The 21,219-nt window shown below is 30.8% G+C and overlaps 1 protein-coding gene across 3 annotated transcripts in view; it reads left to right on the top strand.

Moving 5' to 3' along the window:
* The window catches only part of LOC130446763 (uncharacterized), a 52,525-nt gene that overhangs the window by 18,789 nt on the left and 12,517 nt on the right, over positions 1-21,219 (top strand). The window contains exons 4-10 of one of the 3 annotated variants that reach the window (XM_056783196.1): positions 7,023-7,230; positions 7,409-7,538; positions 13,114-13,181; positions 14,483-14,632; positions 17,175-17,451; positions 18,756-18,992; positions 20,166-20,414. In XM_056783196.1, the coding sequence (XP_056639174.1) occupies positions 7,023-7,230; positions 7,409-7,538; positions 13,114-13,181; positions 14,483-14,632; positions 17,175-17,451; positions 18,756-18,992; positions 20,166-20,414 (1,319 nt within the window). The remainder of the gene's footprint in view (positions 1-7,022; positions 7,231-7,408; positions 7,539-13,113; positions 13,182-14,482; positions 14,633-17,174; positions 17,452-18,755; positions 18,993-20,165; positions 20,415-21,219) is intronic. The other 2 variants (XM_056783197.1, XM_056783195.1) reach the window with 2 other exon arrangements.

The following is a 21,219-nucleotide window of genomic DNA, read 5'->3' on the forward strand; positions in this document are numbered from 1 at the left end:
ATTATTTTGTACAGGAGCAGGTATATAAAAAAATAATATAAATGAGTAACCGCCATCAAATTGCGATTTATCAGTATTAATTCTGCACTGAAAGCATTTTCCATTCCTTCTATTTCTCAACAGACAATACGCCTCCACTAAGTAAGCATCATTTTGTCAAAAAATGTCTGGCATTTAACAAATTACCTTGCACCCACTAGAAATAAACTTTTATGAGTATCACATTCTTTTTGAGTATCACGTAAAAAGTTCGGTTTATAGAGCTTAGTCTTCCAGTTTATTATAACCATATCAATATCAAATTACGAAGAAAATTGTCAGGTCTCATACATGGATTGGCGCGATGTGCCATCAATAGATAGTTACGATCAAGGCGAATCTGATAATGGATATTTAGCTTTGTTGGCGGGTTAGATTCTAAATTAGTTTATAGACCGATCGTATGTGCAAAATTGTCGTTCGCTGCGGTTGAAAAGACAACAATACTTTTTAAAAAACGAAAAATCACAATGAAGACGGTTATTCACTAATTTACAAACAAACAATCTTGGTTTTTATATAACGTAATTGAGGAATGCCAAAAGAAACGAAATATTTTATTAGTGCTTTACTTATAACTACTGCGGATTTTCCTGGAATTAATATTGCCTGTGCAAATTTCGTAAAAGCATCAATTAAAGTCGAATAATTTTTTCCATCAAAAATAAAAACATCCATATGAATAATTTGGAAGGGTTTGGTGGCTGTTTCTGTCAACGTAGGAGGAACGTAAGGATTATGTCTTGAATATTTATTTTTCTGACAAATACTACAATTATTAATATAGTTTGTGATACTGTTTTTCATATTTTTCCAATAATAAAGGTTATGTAATTGTTCTAAAGTTTCATTAGTTCCTCTGTGATTATTTTTTCCTTCATGATCATTTTAAACTAAAGTATTTACTCTTCTGTGTCTCTAATAGTATTGAGTAATTTTGTATTGTTGTTGAAATCACGATATAAATTTTCATTATGAAAATACATGAAAAAGTATTATTCAAATCGGTATATTCGGCTATAAAATAGAAACTAAATTTTTCATTATTTGATTCAGGAATTTTTACTTTTATTATTTTTTTATTTTCGTACGTTTCGTGGGAAACATCTGCTTTTGAATATATGTTTGGATAGACGAAAATTTGATGAACTCTTTTATTTATCATTTCATCTAAAATGGGTATACCGTTACTATTGTTCTCATTTGCTGAGTGTCTAGTTTCATCGTCAGAGTCGTCGTTCGAATCATGTTTTGTCCAAAAGGATTTGGGAGTATTCAAGTCATTACTATCATTATCTTTTTGAAAATTTGGAGGTTGTATTTGAACATACATAATTGTTTTTTTCAAAAATTCCGATTTGTCGAGTTGATCTTTCAAACTGTGTTGTCTTAATCTATCAAATACAGATTTCAATTTCTCTAAGTGCTCCTGAGGGTATGTGCTATGTATTAAAATAAACTATGCAAGTCTCGTCAGTCAAACCTCGTACTACGTTATCCATGATATTTTGGAAATTAGATGGACCATTTTTAAGTCCGAAACTCATACGTTTGATGTGAATATGTCCTTGTGGGGTGCTGAAGGCGATTTTGTCAATATCTTGCGGATCAATTTCTATTTGATGAAATCCATTAGCAAGATCAAGGGTTGTGAAGTAATTAGCTCTACCTGGTCTATCTAGTATTTCATGTATTCGTGGAAAGGGATATCGATTTTGAATGGTCTTTTCGTTTAGTTTTCTATAGTCGATAACAAATCGCCATTTCTTCTTGCCAGAAGCGACTTATTTTTTTGGAACAATCCAAATTGGTGAGGAAAAGGGGGATGTAGAAGGTTCAATGATACCTTCATCTAACATTTTCGTGATTTGTCTGTTTACTTTTTCTCTATGAATCGCAGGAATTCTGTAAGATTTCGTATATATGGGTGTATCGTCAGTCAAGTTTATTTTATGTTTTATTTCATTTGTAAAACTTTGTGGTATTCCGTTATGGTAGGAAATTCCATATGCTGTGTGTATATTGAAAGGTTCTTGTAAGCTAAATCTGGAGTTTCAGAATTATCATTTATTTGTTCATTAAAATTATCAATAGTTTGATTGAGCTTTACTAATTAGATATGAATTTAGATTTAGTATGAAATTTACTTGCGCCTGATGATGTGTCCATAGGTTCTGGCTTATAATTTTCTGAATTATTAGGTCTATTAACTTGTTGTCTAGGAATGTTTTGACTTTGACAATCTGGTTGACGTTGTTGGTTTTGGAAATTCTTTTGACGGTTTGAATTTTGGAAAATCTATTGACGATTTTGATTTTGAAATGAAGGGATGACGCAGAATAGGAAAATTATTATTGGGTCGCCAATTGTAAGAATTATTATTATGTTGGAAATTCGGTCTAAAGTTATGTGAATTCATAGAATTTGGATCGATTGGCTAAAAAGTTTGAGAAGACTCATTATTACTAAAATTGGGTGGAAAGATAGGCGTTGGTTGTCTATAATTAGTTTTAGCAGGGGTTATTCTTAAACTAGGCCTAAAAGTAGTGTTTCAGTTTAATTGATTACTTCTTTGAGTTGAATACATGAAGTTTTCTTCCTCAATAACTTAACTCATTGCTTTCTCTAAACTATCTAGTACTCTTAATCTAACATTTGTTTGTAAAGGTAAAGGAAATCCTCTTATATAAGTTTTTGAAGTTATTATAATTTTCTAATTGAATTATACGCTCAATGTTGTTAATATTATTTAGGGAATTTTATTTTGAAATAATTAAACTGCGTGCATCTTGGCAACGCATGCCAAAATTATATGGTGGCTCATTTTTGAAAGGTTTCAAATTAATTGAATCTTGAACAAGACAATCAATATTTCGTCGCCAAAACTTAAACTTAAAGCATCTTTGACATCTTTCCATGTTCCTTAACTCTATATCTCAGCTCGTCCTGTGATTTTTCCTAGGATAGCTTTTAATAAAAAGATATTTAAAGCTACGTCAGTTTCACTAGCAAAAACTGATATTAGACTTTCACAATTTCCATCGTAAGAAGGAATTGAATCTAAGTAAAGCTTAAGTAATTGATAATTAACTGGTGTAGAAGGCATTTCTAAATTATTATTACTATTATTGAGTACTGAATTTGTAGGACTATCTTTTTCACTATCAAAAGTTAGACTTAGAAAAGGAAATTAAGGAAAAATATTGGTACTTACAGGATGACAATTTTTTTCATCTTCTAATTCTAATTCTGATAGAGTCAATCGATGTAGAATTGAGCCCAAGATGTAATATTCGTTTTTCTTTTCTTCTTCGAAGTGATTGATCGGTTCTGAACTATCTGGTTATTTCTGATATTCCCTCGAACAATACAGGTAGCTCAAAGTTCGATATACACTCGAATTAAACCGGTCAAAAGTTCGATATTTTCGGTTAAGCGTTAATTCGAAAAATTAACTGCTAAACGTTGAATCCCGAAAATCCTACTGACTGCGCCAATGATGTTATGTCCGAAAAATACTTTTAAAGAACAAAAAATTACAATGAAGACGTTTATTCACTAAATTACAAACAAACAATTCTTTTGGATTGAATTCTTTATGAAAATACAAGGTAATCATTTATTTTACTGTGAGTTAGCCTTAACTTGCGCATACTTCCATTAATCGCGGATGTTATGCCAGAGTGGTCTAAATTATAATTTCGTGGAGGTATCAGATGAGTCTTCCCTTTTTCCTTCGAGTACATTTTGAGTATACTGTTCACTACTATTTTACGTCGACTAAAAGCTTTCAGTTGAAGTGATATATTTCCGAGAGGTCGACAAATATGGTATAAAAATTGTTGCAGTCTCTGAAGTATACTATATCTGACATTTGGAACTGTTTGTCGGTAAGAATATTTGCATAGAGCATATTTGAAACTGAGACAACTGCAAAATTAGTGGCAGAAAGATTTCTTATTTACGGCGGTAATAGAATGGAAATAGCAGGTAAGTAGTTTACCAGCTTGGAACTTACTGAAACGACGAGTTTCTCATACCGCTAGTAAAGAAAAAAATTACAGGTAAAGAAAGATAGTACCTCAGTAAATTATGTGCTAATGTTCTAAGACGGCGGATCATGGTTCTCTAGACATTCTAGACGTTTATGATGATACTCCAGTTTACCTGCAGTCTCGTTTGTTATAACACACCGAGAACCTTAAAAGTGGGCTTACAAGAAGTATTTTTAAATGGATTTCTAATAAGAAGCACTGGAGTTGTGTCGCTGTGATATATGGAAAAAAAACTAGATACTTCTGTATTATTGAAGACAGAATATTTATTTAGTTTGTTCAAACTCGTTAGCTTCAGCACTGCTCTACTAAAAAGCGAAATTGGAAGCCAAATGCTCACTTCTTCTTATTATAAAATTAATTTTACAATTCTAGATTGGATAAAATAATGGAATGCATTGATTTGGCGATACTTGGTTATCGAAATGCGCGCCAGACAATGTAATTGTGAGTGTTGGTGTGGTGATAGTGTATACAGTGTGTTTAGTATGAAAATTTCTAGAAATGTTTGCAAATCAGTAATTTCACGAGACTAATTAACATGACAAAAAAGTGAGGACTTCGGTCACTCAAGTCTGATTTTTTTCAAGATAAATTAACGAATGAATGTACCAATATAATATGTAACTGACTAGGCAGAGATCAGTTGTGTTGACTGTATTAGATGTGATTTGGTTAGTAACGCAAGCTAAATGGCAAAACTTATTAGATGATTTAATTTATCTCCATAAAAACAAAAAAATATATATCGTACTTGAGTTTTGTTTCGAAATCAAATTGTAGAAACAAAAATGTATTCAACTATTAGTAAACTACATTACTTAATCACAGATAAGAAAATAACAAAAAATTATCTTGTAGCATCATTAATTCCAAATTCTTTATTAACTGGTCTATATCCAAAAATTGAATAAATTTTTAGGGTTCAATAAGTTATTTCTTGAATCAATTTAAGGTGATCCCATGGCAAATTCTTTACATATGCGTAGACCTAGACAAAGTCAACCCAAATAATTTATTTTTTTTAAAGAATACGATTATACCACAAATGAATGTCTCTCAGAATTTCTTTAGGTTAATTCAAACCCTGAATTCACAAATCGAATGAGACCAAATCTAGAGATTCAGAATAAACAACAAAATATGTACAATCGTTCTTCAGAAATTATAGCAAATCTAAATTCCAGACCCCAAGGACAACCGGTAAATCGTACCAACACTAATTTGAATCAACAAAAAACTTTTCGTTTTAACAGAAATCATATTTTCAATGACAATTAACTTCTTTATCAAGAATATTTCCGCGAGGGGATTCTGATTATTAAACTGATAATAGTGAAATTTAAGAAAACTATCAAACTACTGCCTCTAATTCGGATAATGGTGTATCAGTTTGCTATGAAAATGAATATAATAACAATAAGTCGGGTTTAATTACAATAATAAAAATATTTATTATATTTTAGTTTCATTCCACTAACTTACTGGTTTCCACAAATTCAAAAAAATTTATTTATTATAAATGATCATTTTCTTTGAACCTGCATCAAAACAAATTTTTGAAATAAAATAGGGAAACTTGCAATTACCAAATACCTTGAATAAAATAAATGTAATGGGAAAAATTTTTATTCCAATATTAATTAACTTTAATAATAAAATGAAACATTCTATAAATAAACAACATTTGCAACCCACATACGTAAAATCATATAGGTCGCTATATCTATAAAAAAGAGGTTAAAGATGAGATCAATAAAATGCTTTGATAAAATACTATACAACCCTGTAATTCTCCTTGGTCGTCACCCATATGGGGAGTTCCTTCAAAAACTCGACACTGAGGATCTATCTCAGTGTTTACCCATGCTCCATCCAGGTAGTGAATTTTTCTATTTTCTTCACGAAATTTCTCAATTTCAAATTCAAATAATAAACTGTTCCTTAGAACTTTATCCACTGTAGGTAACTCATTTTGAAACGCTAGTAGAAAAATAGGAAATGACTCTTTCAGTTTATTATTGATTAGCTCATCCCAATTGTTTTGAGCTTCATCATAATCATCATTGATGCTTTGTTGTTCAAATTAGTCTATATTTTGTAGGCCAAAAAAATAAACTTATTCATTCAAAAATCATCTTATCTATCACATTCAAAAACATACCGATCAATTTTTTTACATATAACCAGAATTAATGGTTACTTTTGGTTATTTTTTGATATTTCATCCACTTTGTTATCACCACCATTTTATTCCAGTGCTATTTCATTTTGTATACTATCCTATTCTTAATCTTTGTATTACTTTTTCTGGTTTAGTAATGCCTCGAAATTGTCAACTCTCATTTCTCAAATTACATTGTGTTCTGGCTAATTCTATAATTAATTGTGGCAATGTTCAACAAATTATACGTCCTTCGTTTCAATTCTCTTCTCTATCTGTGTTATTTTCTCTCTAGGCAGTAACTAGCTTTCTTTGTTAGCCACAATCCCTCATTCTTCATTTCTATTTATTTTCTGAACTACTTTTCCTACCTTTCTTGGTTTTACTTTGAATACTCAATTTCAAGCATTTTCTTCCAACGTCCTGATCTTACATAATATCACCGTTTTAAGTTTCTGTTTGAACCTGCTTATTTTACCTCTTTTTTTTTCTCATTAATATTTTTTTTCACGTTTTTAATTTGTTTGCCTGGTTCTTCATTCCTATTTTATGATTCAATTCTAATCATTGATTCATATTCCAATAGGTTCATTAATAAACCTATTTCCATTAACAAAAGTGGATATCTCCTTTATCAGCTCCTATTCTGTTAAATAAGATTGTTTTATAGAATATTTAGTGAATAGTCAACATCTTTTCTGTCCTGTCCACACATATGAGTTTAAAAAGTATTATTTTTTTATCATGCTATACTAATATTTTAGGTATTTCTGGCTTGCTGTGACAGCAACGGTAGCTGGTATTCTCTGCGCTTGCTCACTTTGGAGGAAGCACAATCAAGGCAGATTCTGTTGTAAGGATCGTAGTCGAGATGAAAGAGCTTCTGAACAAGACTCAGTTACTTCGTGTTGCCCTCCACCTCAATATAGTAGATGTAATAGCTTCCATCAAGCACCGCCGCCTTATTCCGAGGTATTTGCTCATTACCATACAAATAGCTTTTTTTTATAAACATATCCTAAAATTGGACGTGTCTGACACATTTAAAGAGAATAATATATGATACTTCTCATTATTATTTTCTGTATTCGATTCGATCTATCAATATCCAATCATTCTGAGGATGAAAAATGATTTTTATTCATTTCAGGTGACCTCCAAACCTGATTTATACCCTCTAGTTATTAGCTATAATGCTGAACCAGTAACAAAGAGTAACAACAGTTCTACTGGCTATTTGATGGTACAGTATTTTAGAAATTTCATCGTGAGGCCTGCCGGTAAGTAGGTATTTAAATAGAATTCCACAAAATTCTTGTTATTAAAAAAAGTTTGTAATAACTACCCTCAACTTTGTAGCCATTATGTATAATGTCAATGATATTATGATAGTCTAACAAACTGAAAATGAAATTAGTCAGCTACATTAAAGGTAAAAAACAACATTAGAACTTAAGCACCAGTGTTAGGGGATCTAAATTATTTATGATGCTCTGATATAATCATAATTCTAAGTATCGGTTTTATTTTCCACTCAATTGTAATGTTTGTTATTTGATAAATGCCAATGGTAAAATGATTATTCATAGTACCACTATAAAATTATCCTGCCCGCTTTTGTTGATATGGAACGGCCATTATGGTTCAAATATGAATAACAACTAGTTCACTAGAACTTACCACATGCTGATCTCAACTTTTTATACATGATTTATAACGTATTTTAATCTTAATGGTAACTTTATCTATTGCAGTACCTAGCAAATGCTTCACGTCAGTAAACTGAAACACTATTAATTACAATGTCTTAAAAACCAAGTTATCGTCTTCAAAGACTGAAGGTAAACTTTACAATTTTTTCTTAGTTTTTATTGGGATTATGGATTAGGTTTAGTTTCCAGGTGTATACCTGATGCTAAAACCTTTAACCACATTACCTCTTTGACAGGTTTATACAGCTCCATATAGTCAGTCTCTGTAGATGAACCTGGCACAGATGCTTGTCTTTTCGTGTTCCAACATATTGTACGGTTGAACCAAAAACCTTTAGGTGTTTTAATTGTGGTTTCTTATTATACCACATTTCGTATGATGTTCTATTTGCTTTCAATGATTTAGTTGGTGTCCTAATAATTAGACAAATTGCAGTTAAAACTGCAGCACCCCAAAATTTTTTATCTAATTTCGCACCAGATATCATTGTTCACGCTTTCTCTGTAATGGTCCTGTCCATCCTTTCACCCTACATCATTCAACTGTGGAGTTCGTGGTACTGTGAGATGATAACTCATACCTTTAGTACAAAATAATTCTTCATCTCGTTAGATAAATATCCTCTGCCATCTGAATAAAAATTTACTATTTTTAAATTAAACCTGGATTCACTCTTTGCTACATAAACTTTTTCAGAGTAATAGATTGTTATTTGGCTTACCAGTCATAACCGTCTTACTATTACGGCTTACTGTCACTCCATATTCATTGAAGTTTACCGAGTATCCTGTTTGTTGCATCTTTTACACTGATAACAAATTATACGGTACAACAGTACATTCTCGATGGTCCCGTGAACTCCTTTATTGCTCGTCAGTACGATAGTTCGCATCTTATGCTCCATTCTTTGCTATAGAAATGATGATAGTTGTGTTCAGGACAGAAAGTCCCTCGCGGTTTATTAAATAGTCGGAGTCACATGAATCCAAAAGAAAATAAATTTTGTTTTCTTTATTTTCTATCGGAATCGAAATCAGCTTGGATGGTTTGAATTGTCTTTGGTTTTTTTGTATTTGGTTTGCAAGTAGTAACGACTTTCATTTTTATAATGCCCCCTCCGTCCGCAATGATGACATTTAACATTCTTCGATAGTCGTTACCACGCCATTGTAAGAAGTCGGTAAGGTCATTAATTGTTGGCTGACTTTATCAACTTATGAGATTGTTGCTCCGGCTGAAGCTAACTCCGATATCAACGAATTAAACTGCATAAAATTTTTACTCGAATCTGTTTCACCTACTAATTTTAAATTAAATAGTTTCTTTCGAGTTCCTTTTTGTTTTGTTACACTTTTTTGCTCAAAGATATTGTCTAATACAGCAAAAATTTGTTTTGTCGACGATTCCGGTTTCATATAACTTAAATGCGTATCAGACAAATATTCGGTTTACATATTTTCGCGGTTGATTCCGATTTCTTCGACTTGTTCTCAGGATTCTCTGGTTCCGGTTTATCACATGAATCACTTCGAGACTAAGGATTCTAAGCACCCATATATTATAATTTTCACCGTTAGAAGGTTGAGTGTCTGTTCGATTTTAAATTTTCCATACTGTGTATTAAACAATGGTTTTAATAATTGGAACCAGTTATTTTCACTGAGAAGAATCATTTGACACTGGTTTTCAATTGCACTTTGAAATTTAATTTGTATTTTTTCATCGGTCAAGAACGTAACCTGGGCTCATAACCTTTAGGGATTATGGATTAGGTAACGGTGTATTTATGAAAAATAATTAAATGCATTAATAAATAATTGGAAGATTATTTTATTTCTATTGGAGTTTCGGAGATATGTCCTTACAATGTTAAGGATCGGAGAGAACTAACTATTTACAATGATTGTACTATGGTTGTCTCTTAACTTAATATATTTTGGGATTTTATAATCCATATTATAGTTGACCATATACCTAGTTTCATGACTTGTAGCACGAAAAGCTTTATCTCTATTTTAGGAAATACTAAAATTTTTTCAAGAAATTGAAAATGTGTTTACCAGATGTTATTAAAATAGAAAACTTTACTCCCAAAATTATATCAAGTTTAAAAATGTACAAGTATAATATCTTAAAAGAGAAGGATCTTTGCACTCAATATTCTCACAATATTGGTCAAGTGTTAGTGTAAACAAGGGTTTAATCACATTAGTGATGTGAAATGTTCCATTTAGCATGCAACGTAACTCCTTTTTTTCAGATAAATTTTGTAGGACTGATACCGGCCTCTTTTTCACGTTACCATTATTATATTTCAGATTTTCGACTGTTTCACATGGGAATACGTTACTTCAAGCGTCTGTAGAAGCCTAATCCATTAAAATAATTATAGATTCATTCGACGCGTTGCCTGAATGAAAAAATCACAGTTCAAGACGATTTGTGTTCACGTCGCTAGTTTTTTAGATTAATTTTTTTAAATTTTGTTCCAATTAAGAAGTCGTTCTTTCAATGTTTTGTTATCCTAGTAAAAATAAACTCGACTCCATGAAATTGTGTGCAAAAAGTTTCACTTTTATTATAATTTCATCAAATGACACTCCTGTGATTCTTAAAGAGTATCTGTGGAAATGTCCATCAATATAGCATAGGTTTTGCGAAATATTTGTATTCATTCATTATTACGATCAAGTTGAATTGATTATCTAGTTTCTAGCTTAGAGGTTTTAAAGACAGAGGTTAAAGTTTTATAGACGACATGTGTTTGTAACAAATAATACTTACAGCAACACGGTACTTGAAGCAACTTGGTAATGCATTTCCTAGCTTTGCTCTTGAACAGCATGGTTTTTTTATAGATATTAGAAGTCAAAAGAATATGCTCAACTACATACAGTGGAATTGTGTATAAAAATTCTTAATTTCATAATAACAAACTTCATTAGGCTGAGTACTATAGTGATTTTGTTATAATATTTTATCCACGACTGTTGTATAATGTACCCAATAAATGTCTGTTTACTCAACCCTCATGATACCCATTACTTAAAGTAATCATTAAAGAATCCAGATAGATGTTTCCTTGATTTAGCTATAATATATTGTTTGGTTACAAAGAATTGTTTGTAAAAATTTTATCATGTAAACCACCAAATATTTCCATTTCAGTTCTGTACAAATGAAAAAAATTTGAAAAAGTGAAGTTTCCTAAGCTAGATTCGAACCCGTGACGCGCAGCTGGAATGTACGGAGCATCTACACTGAGCCATCAGTGACTTGGACTGTGTTTGTTGTAGATCTGTTTCTCAATATACAATTTATAAATAGAAGAAGCTTTCGCAAAGAAATAGATCTGACTCAATAAATTTTGTTTTGATATTTTGTGTTGAATTGTGTTTAAAACCAACTAAATAAGGATAAAGTAAATAGAAATGACTTTTCTTCAATGCCACCAGAAATAAGAAAAGCTGCTGAAGTTGCTTCATTAAATTTATTACCAAAAAAGTCAAGAAAACTATATAATATGGCCTACGAATCTTTTTTTAATATGGCGAAAGGAATTATAAATAAGTATGAATAAATACATACATTTTTGTCTTAATTATCATGAGATATATACGATTAATATAATTATCTATAACTATGTATCGTGTATAAATAGACAATAATATGCTGTATGGATTTTTTCTTACAATAATAGTGTAATTGTTTCTTATAATATAACAAAATTCTCCAACAAAAAAACAAAAATATCCAGTAGCAGTGGATAAAGTATAGTATTCTACTCGCGTATAAAGATATTTCTCACTCCGCGGTTTATTCACTCGCTAGCGCCCGTGACAGTAAACTCATCAATATTATACTATAATACTGTATCTAATGAAAAATTTTCGTATAATATAATAATAAAATCACTAAATTTAATAATCAGAATTAGAACTAGATTATTGCAATTTAAATTTAAGTCCTAAGTGTCGAAATTATCCCATTGCATTAATCTGGTTGTTTTTGTAAATGTTGGGTGTGCTGTCCTCCGCTTACACGTCTTATAATTGATACATATTGGATTGTTCGAATGTGAATAGATTAGTTTTGAAAAACATTGTGGTAATTAAATTTACTCATGACATGATTTAATCACACTCTTACTTGATGAACTTCTATCATCAACGTTACCAATGATCATTCTGACACAGCCATTTTGATAACATTTAGGGCTGGATGCATAATCCTTATAATATAAAATTTATTATGTTAATCTAATCTGAATTTAAATTTAGATACCAATACACTTTCCTTCTTATGTTGTTTTTTACTACAAGATAAAACTCTTTTATTTCTTCATTTGCTTCCCACTTCATACCTAATTAAATGGGTTTAAATGGGTTATATGAATGAAACGACATAAATAAATACATTTATCACTTTTTTAGTAAAAACTACTCAAAGTGAATAGGACTTAGCTGAAGCTTTTTCTATGAGCAGTTGCTAGAATTGATAATATTTATTTTTAGCTCAAATGAAATACTTAATCATTAGGCACTCTTCTCACTTGAAATGGTGAAATGGGTGAATTTACTTCTTCTTCTTTCTCTTTTTTTAAGGCTTAGTCTTGTTTCTTTTACTATTCAGCCTCTTGAGGTCTTCTTGAAGTTGGTTTTATCATTCTGTCGACGCGGTCTCTCCAATATTGTCGTCTCATACTATATCCGGAATTTTCAAATTTTCTCTTATAGTTTTGCTTCTTATTTGGTCTTTAGACTGACTTCTTCAATGGTTGTCAATGTTTTCTTCTCTACCGAACTCATCATGTTCTTTGCTTTTGTTGTGTGCGCTTCGAGCTTCCCCTGCATATGTGAGTATAGATGTTACGATTGTTTTTTAAACGCGTATTTGTTTTTCCATATGAGATTCCGCATAGCCAGAGAATCTTAAGGCTATTTTTATTTCGGTTCTCATGTCTTGTTGTAAGTTTCTGGCACTCCTAATTATGTACATTGCATACATTGGTGATTGGAGTTGTTCACATCTAGTTTACATCTTGTAGGTCCTTTATATTTTGCCATATTTCACATATTTACAAGAAAATGATTTTTGCTATAAATTGAGTTTCAAGTTAACAATAAACCTTTTATTTTTTAGGATCACTATCGGCAACCAGTACGATAGACTCCCTAAGCTCCAGTTTCCTATGCAACGCTGTTAACGAGGTACTATATTAAAATAATGTAAATTTTACATAAATATATTTTTTAAGTTGTTTGGGAATTTTGATAAAGACCAAATTTGAATAGAATTAGAGACATTGGGTATGTTTAACTAATTAATCAAGTTAATTCTTGTCATATATCAGGAATTGTATTTTAACTTCTACCAGATAAACAAGAAAGTAATGACTCATAGTATTGAAACAGTATTTGTGAATTAACATTTCCTCATTACAGAATGTAGCATTAAATGTTAGTCTAATGTGTCACAGTTGTGACTGTAGCAAAACGTTGTCTATTATCAGAAGAAGTCGGTAGAGTATGTTTTATATTTTTAACTTGCCTCCATAAAATGAAATCAGAAAACTGCATCGATAAAAATGGAAATTATCTATTTTCGATAATTTATTAAAGCTAATTGAAAATATGCTAAAGTATTACTACAGCCACATTTTCGCTTTGATATTTGAAGGATATGTTCCAACAGATTCCACAACATTGGACCATTGAAAAAATAGGAACCCATTACGGAATTTCCACAATCTCACTAAACATATTTATGCTTCATCTATAATGATGGCCCACGGTATGGAACAAATGTCTATTTTCAGTATCATAATAATGAAAGTTAAAAATGTTGACTAGACTATTATTGTGGAATTTAGATTCTGTTTCAGAGACCAATATTAATTTAAAGTTCTTCCTCTGCGACTCGATCTAGGGCCCATAAGCAAAAGCCTATAATTGTATTTGTCGTTCATAACTGATATAGTCTTGTTTTGCTAGGTGTAAGCAGCACCACCTGCAGCACGAAATCTTGTTAGCGGTGCAAAATAATGTATTACTACCAGGTTTCTTGAAATCCGAAAAATTTCAATTTACGATGAATGAGCATTTTAAACTTTTAGGTGATCAAAAATATTCAAATAATGTGCTTATCGGAAGTATAATCATTTAAGCAGCATTAGGTTATAATATGCTTTTCAATAGCTTGTTCTAGGAAAAGTAAAAAAGGATTAAAAATATAAACGAAACAAAATTGTGTATGTATCTGAAACTACACATGCAAAATTGTTATCGATATGGTCAGGGTGGACATTTTAAGAGAGTCCTTTCATCCACTAAAATTGAAAATGGTCCATTAAAGGTACACTTGAAATAAAACTTATACTATTCACGTCGAATCTAAGCGACACAATGAAGTGAATTGCAACGGCTTTTACATGTGGTTGATTCTTGACAAATTTTAGACGGCTCATATATAACCAAAAATTATTAACGTTCATGTTTACTCTCGATTCCAGGCGAACTCTATTATACCTCCTCCTTATTCTCACATGGGTAGCTTAGAAGAGATAACAACTGAACAACTAATACAAAATGCACAACAACCACTAAATCAACGAAATTTACCACGTTCTGCATCTTCTACATCTAGCAGGGATTACTTTCAGGTAAGAATCCAGACAATTGAAATTAACTCTGTCATTCGAAGTTGACCCAATAAAGTCTTTAAATAATCCAATCTTGTTTGCTTGGGCAATATTTTCTCAACAGTTCAACACTTGAGAATTATGAAAGTAACGATATTTGGTTACCTCGTCTTGAAAATGAGGCGATTTAAGATTTTTTGTGTGAATCATCAACATTCCATTACATGTAACTTACTCGTGAACAAATAGAATTATTATTTGCCAATAAGAGAAATGAATATGTGTTTCATCAAAAACACCAAATGACATGTCAATCTGCTTAATCGTCAATGTCTTGTCACATTTTTAAACCTAGGATTGAAGTAGTTCAGAAAATAGTGACCTAGACTTTGATTCAAGTTCGAAAGAAAACTGCCCTGTAGTGAATAAAAATGTGATTTAAAAAAACTGATATATGGCGAACTAGTACAAAAAAAATGAGTATATTTATGGAGAACCCAGAATTTAGAGTTGTGGGAAAAATACGATTATTTATTCTATTATTCTATTATAAAGGAAATAACAAGGCAACATTAAATTTGAATTAATATCAGCCCTTGACTAGTTATACACTTATCCCAATATTGAATCCATGACTAAAAGCATATTAGAAGGTTTTTTCTGGAATGACTTTTATCACATTTCTTATTTTCGAGCAATGAGTGGATGTATGGGAAGTAAATAAAAGCTGGCTGTCTAGCTTGCTGATTGACAAGCTGGAACAGATTAAAATTTGTTTTCGATTATCTCAAAATATGATTTGTATACATATATGGCCCATCTAGATCAATCGTATGCAGCGTGAATAATTTCTATTATAAAAATTCATTCATCGTATATTCTTAGCACATATTATGGAGTTCGATTATTGACTTTCACACCAACTAACAAATTATTTTAATGAATATAATAGAACAAGTCATACATAATCAAAATATTCCACTTAACTAAAATCTAAAACACCCAGAAACAAAAGAAATAATATTGTGTACCAAAGTACCTTGTAATGACTGTGACGCTGTTTGTCTGTGTGTCCAATATTAAGACAGACATCTTAATATTGGAAAAAAGATTGAAAAGTCATTAATATGAAAGAAAAAATAAAACTGCATTAACGAAATGATAAAATAGAAAAAAATACATTCAATTATAAAAATTTAAGAATTCTTAATACAGAATTAAATACAAAAAAAGAGAATTTTTAGAAAATAGGAACAAAACAGTTATCAATGATGGACAATTTGAGTGAAATATATCAGATTTGTAACTATTAATAACTTAATTATTATAATTGAATATTTCAAGAAGTATCAAATAAAAATTATGTAAAGTGGCGTTTTCTTAGTGACAAAGTGAAACAAGAAATGTACATTTCATTTATTTAATAATTTTGTCCTCATTATTTCTTGACGATTCTCAAAATAATTGGTTTATGAAATAAAAAAATATGATTTATAAATAAAAATTTCAATTTGGTAATCAATTACTTTTGCTCAACTGATTGTTATGTTTGCGTTTGTTGTCGCTTTTTTTGTAAAAAATGCACTGAAAATATATATACGTAAATGGTTGAAGAAAACATTTAAACGTTTAATATGTATATTCCGAGCTTTCAAATACTTATGTATTCATAATCGGGATTGAAATTAAGATCAAAAAATTGGTTTTCTTTCGAAAAGTATCATACTCTAATCATTCAAAAATCAATATTCAAATAGACACGTGACATCAATATGATTCTTGTTGCTATTCGATTTGTTTTCGGAAAAATTCAATGCTATCTAACCAACAAAAATTTATTTTCAATTTGAATTTCAGCAAGAATCAACAAACTCCATACTTGGGGCACCCGAATATTAATATTTCCAAAAGAAAAAAATCAAATCAACATGTGGACTTATTTCTATAATACAGATTAGTGTTGATTTTTTGTTATTCAGTTTCTTAGGTATCCTCATGGAGAATAAACCAGAACCATTCGTTGATCTCATGCAGGTAATCTGCAATTTTTAGAATTGTAGATTTTAATCACAGATTACAATATGAAACTATACTGCAAATAGATCCACATCTCCATTATACTGAAGCTTAATTTATGCTAATCGCCACAATTACAGATAGATATTTATCCCATACGAATGTGAAAACTTACAACATAAAGGACTGCTACCTATTAAGATTATATGCTTCGACATTTTTCTAATAATTTGTACTATGTCACTACGTTTTCAATTTTACATTTTGCTCATATTCATAAGTTAATGGAGTATAAGAAAATAAAGAAAGTAAATCAAATATTGATGAATTTCATTCACAGAGAAGTTATGGGGACTGAAACGTTTTTAAAAATATCGAGAACCGATAATTATCGAACATTCTGTTACTTTTTGAACTAAATGTTTTTTCAAACCTACCTTAATTTTGTTCGATTTTCTTTATGTGCTATTGACCATTAAAACCCCTTAGCTTAAATTCAGAGCATGTAGATAATAAACAGTTTACTTAATAAAACCGAATTTTTCAGCTACAACAGAATTCAGAAAGTCCCAATCCGAGTATATATTCTCAATTAAGCACTCCTTGCTTAGCACCAGTTACTCCAGCACATCAATTAACAAGAACTCCATCGCCAAAACAGCACCAGGTTCTCTCAATACGAAATAATCCTTGCTACGTCGAAAATAGCACAACGAATAATAACTTGGATACATCTAGTTCAACAGTGCCAAATGAATTAGGTATTACCAGAACAGGTACAACACACATAGTCACACAATGCACCTACAAGAAATTACCGAAAGGTCGGTATACACAATAACAAGAATCTATTGTTAAATATTACGCATGGTATACCTAACATACTGAGGTTCTTGAGAAAGAGAATTTTTGAATGAGTTGTTGTCGTTCATGACGATGAATAGAAATATTATCAAGTGATTTACTTCAGTAAAAAAGGTGATCTATTTAATTTTCTATGAAGTTAATTGAGTCCAAAATTGAAAATAATTTAAATTAACTTATTCGTCGATAAGCATTATTTCGATTTTTTTGGTTTGGTGAAAAAAGCTAATACTTCCAGGATTCTGTTTTAAACTGTTGTTGCAAGAAATTCGTCGTTCACTGCCTTTTTTCTCTGGTCTTTTTAGTTGCAACAGTTTTTATAGTAACTTTATGAGATATTGGTGAGACGTGGTATAGATCATCAAGTTCAAGCCATATGTTTTTATTATTTACCGTCGGTTTATATTCTGTTTTTACTGCAGTTTTTCCTGATTTTCCTGAAAAGCTTAATATTAATAGTGCGATTCTTTTTTTTGAATTTGTATTAGTTATCAATTGCTTGGTACCTATAATAATTTATAACTAATTTTCAAAGTACATAAATTTTTTTTAAATTAAATGAGCATCAGTTGAAATTAAAATTTCAAATTAAACGTTTGATTAAAAAATCAAGAAGGTGATTATGTCCCTTGGTGGTCATTGTGGAAAATCAGAAATAATTTTCAGAAATTTCTCTTTCTCATAAATTTTGTACTCTTCCCGATAATTACTTGGGCTGACTGCATTTTTGAATTAGCCGACTTGTATATATACCTACATTCTAGTAGACACATTCATAATTTTATATGCAATAGAAAATTTTGGATTTTTAATAGCTTCGATATTATTGGCTCTTCGTCAAATGTAATGAATCCAAAATTTGTTTGTTGATAATGGTTGACTGATCCAATTGTTGCCACCATCTTATTAATTTACTTACTACTTTTCTTGTCTTCTTCGAGAATATCTAGTCATTGATCTCGTCCCAAAAATTTTTTTAATCACGAAATCTGGCGTTTTTCGCGAATTAAGAAACCACTGAAAATCGAATTTTAGTAGAATTTATTCTGACAGGTGTCGGGTTAGGTATAAAACTAACTTCTTTGTTTGCATCTGGATTCTATTCTGACTTGTTAAATGTTTCTATATGTATTAAGTTCGATACGTCCTAAGAAGCAGCTATTATTTAAATTGTGATGAGCAAATACGATAACCTCTAGCAAGTGCTAATACGACACGTTTGATGAATTTGCTCTTAACTCTTTTTATATTTTTTACTTTGTAGGTAGAATAGAAAACAAAAGTCAAAATGTCTGTGATGTTCCGGCTATCGCTTCCACAAAAACGAAGCAGCTGCAGAGACACAAAATAACCAAGGAAGATTCGGGAAGTCAAGAAGATGATCCCAACTTTTCTGATCTATTGAATCTATCGGTGTGCTTACCGAGTAGCGTTCCCCACTTTGAAAATCCTATCCAGACTGTACGCGAAGATCTTCAGTATAGTGTTACTAACAGTATAGGTAAGACTATTAGAATTCTTGTCTTTTTTAGATATGATATATTGAAATATCCGACAAATTTTGCATCGCAAACTAGAAGTTAGATCTTTACTTGTTTTTAAATTATAAATTTGTTCACATTATACGTAACATATGCTAACATGCTTGGTATATCAAAAATACTACTTATTATGATTTTTGTGTATTTACACTACCAGTATGTTGGATCACTGAATATTAACAAAACCAGAAAAGTCACTCTAGTCGCAAAGATAAAAGTCGGGCTTACAAATGCGTGACGACACGTACGACGTTCGTAGTTATAAGTGCTTATACGAGATTGTTCACTTACCGGTGTGATTCAAAATATTGTATGCATTACATACCAAAGGGTAAAACTTTTGTTTGTTTCTTTTATTTCTTGGATCACACCCAAAAGTAAAAATTGATGTTTCGATCTACTTCGGTCTTTATCAAAGTAATAGTGTGTGAGATTTATAGTTATAAAAATTAATAAGAATGTTGCAAACACCAACAAAAGAAGGTTTCTAATTACCGAATCATTAAACACATAATACATACTTTCATAAAATATATAAGGGTTGTTCCAGACTAGAAGCTAGGAAACAAACAGTTCATGAAACAGTGAAATACAAACGGGTTATGTAACCAAATAAATTTAATAACGTATTAAAAATTTCCCTTATCAAAATTAACAGATTTTTGAGGATGTTGGAAATGATTTAATTTGAAGTTGTGTTTCATGGATTTTTTGAAGAATAACTGTGTTTTTTATTTCGGTTCGCAAATTTAAGTATAAAATTATTACGCGGCCTGATATAAAGTCTTAAAAATATTATAAAATTTTTTAAAATATTAAAAATAAATTGAACTTATTTTCTAGTCAATCTAAATAACTCTCTGTGTTTTGTTGATAATAGACTTCTTTCATTATTTTTTTATTTTCAATGGAATTTTCGTTGAAAACTATTTGTTCTAGTACAATATAGAAATGGAAAATAAGCTTTTCAATAAATATGTAAAGTTTGAATAGGAAATAATGATAAGCTTTATCCACTTTGGCTTGTTATTGGAACGCAAAGTTGTTTGGAAAAATGGAAAGTGCGAGGTCGAAGTTGGAGGAAGAGAGCCCTTTTCTATTGATGATACGAATTTTTACTTGTTCATTTTCAGGTTCAGATATTAGCAGTTTGGCAAATATGGGTTCACCAGGATCTCCGCCGCGAGCGACTAGTCCCACTGTTGAAATGAGAGAATTATTGGACAAAATTCAACAATTGCCCCAACAAAAAAGTCCAATACCTCCACAGCCTCAAGCTGATCAACAACAGGCAAGAAACTATTTTCATAAAGTGAAATCAAAGACCCTTTATATGCCTTTGTGCGATGAAACTCCAACAACATTGAAAAGTATTTCAAACGGTAAGTTATACATTATGTATTTTTTTACAGCACGGATAAAATATTTTATTTCATAATGATGGTGACGGTGCTACCTACGTAACCTGACCTAATCTAGCCAATCAATCAAATTCAAAAGTTAGTTTTTTTGATAATGAGATACTCATACATCAACTACATCCTATTCCCGTTTCAGCGCCATCTCTTGATTCATTAGCGGTATTAAACGTACATGGAACAACAGTTTCCTTTCTACTTTAGGCGGCATATTACAAATTTGAATTTTAAATTCATATCTTTATTCCAGTTATTTTTCGAAACAAATCAATGAAGTTGGATCTACCAAAAAGTTTTTGATCTTTTTGAATGATATAACTCTATTATTGTTTTACTAAGTCTAATGTCTTTAAGTGTCCATTAAGGCGACAGTAGATAAATACATAATCAGAGAGCTGTTTTGAACAAGAGAGCACCATGTTTGAATCTTTCTTATATGCCTTTCCAAACTGTATTCATTTTTTCTATATTATTGAATAAAACTATATTTATGATGATATTCAACAAGTTAGTTTGCTTTTTAAACGTATCAGGGTCATCACAAAAAAGAAATTTATAATTGTTACGTGTTTTACCTTTTGATAGTCCAACTGGAACCGGTACTTCATCGACAGATTGGGAAGCTAGGCACTAATCCACAAGTGCAGTTTCTGTGACTCAAAAAAAAATGGAGTATGCTCCTCACACAATATGTGTGGAAATTTAAAGGTTTACATTAAACGTACTGGAGTCTTTGAAGAGCTGATCTTCTAAGTCATATACTCCAATA

This window comes from Diorhabda sublineata, chromosome 7 (assembly GCF_026230105.1).
Source record: "Diorhabda sublineata isolate icDioSubl1.1 chromosome 7, icDioSubl1.1, whole genome shotgun sequence".
In the NCBI taxonomy this organism is placed as follows: Eukaryota; Metazoa; Arthropoda; class Insecta; order Coleoptera; family Chrysomelidae; genus Diorhabda; species Diorhabda sublineata.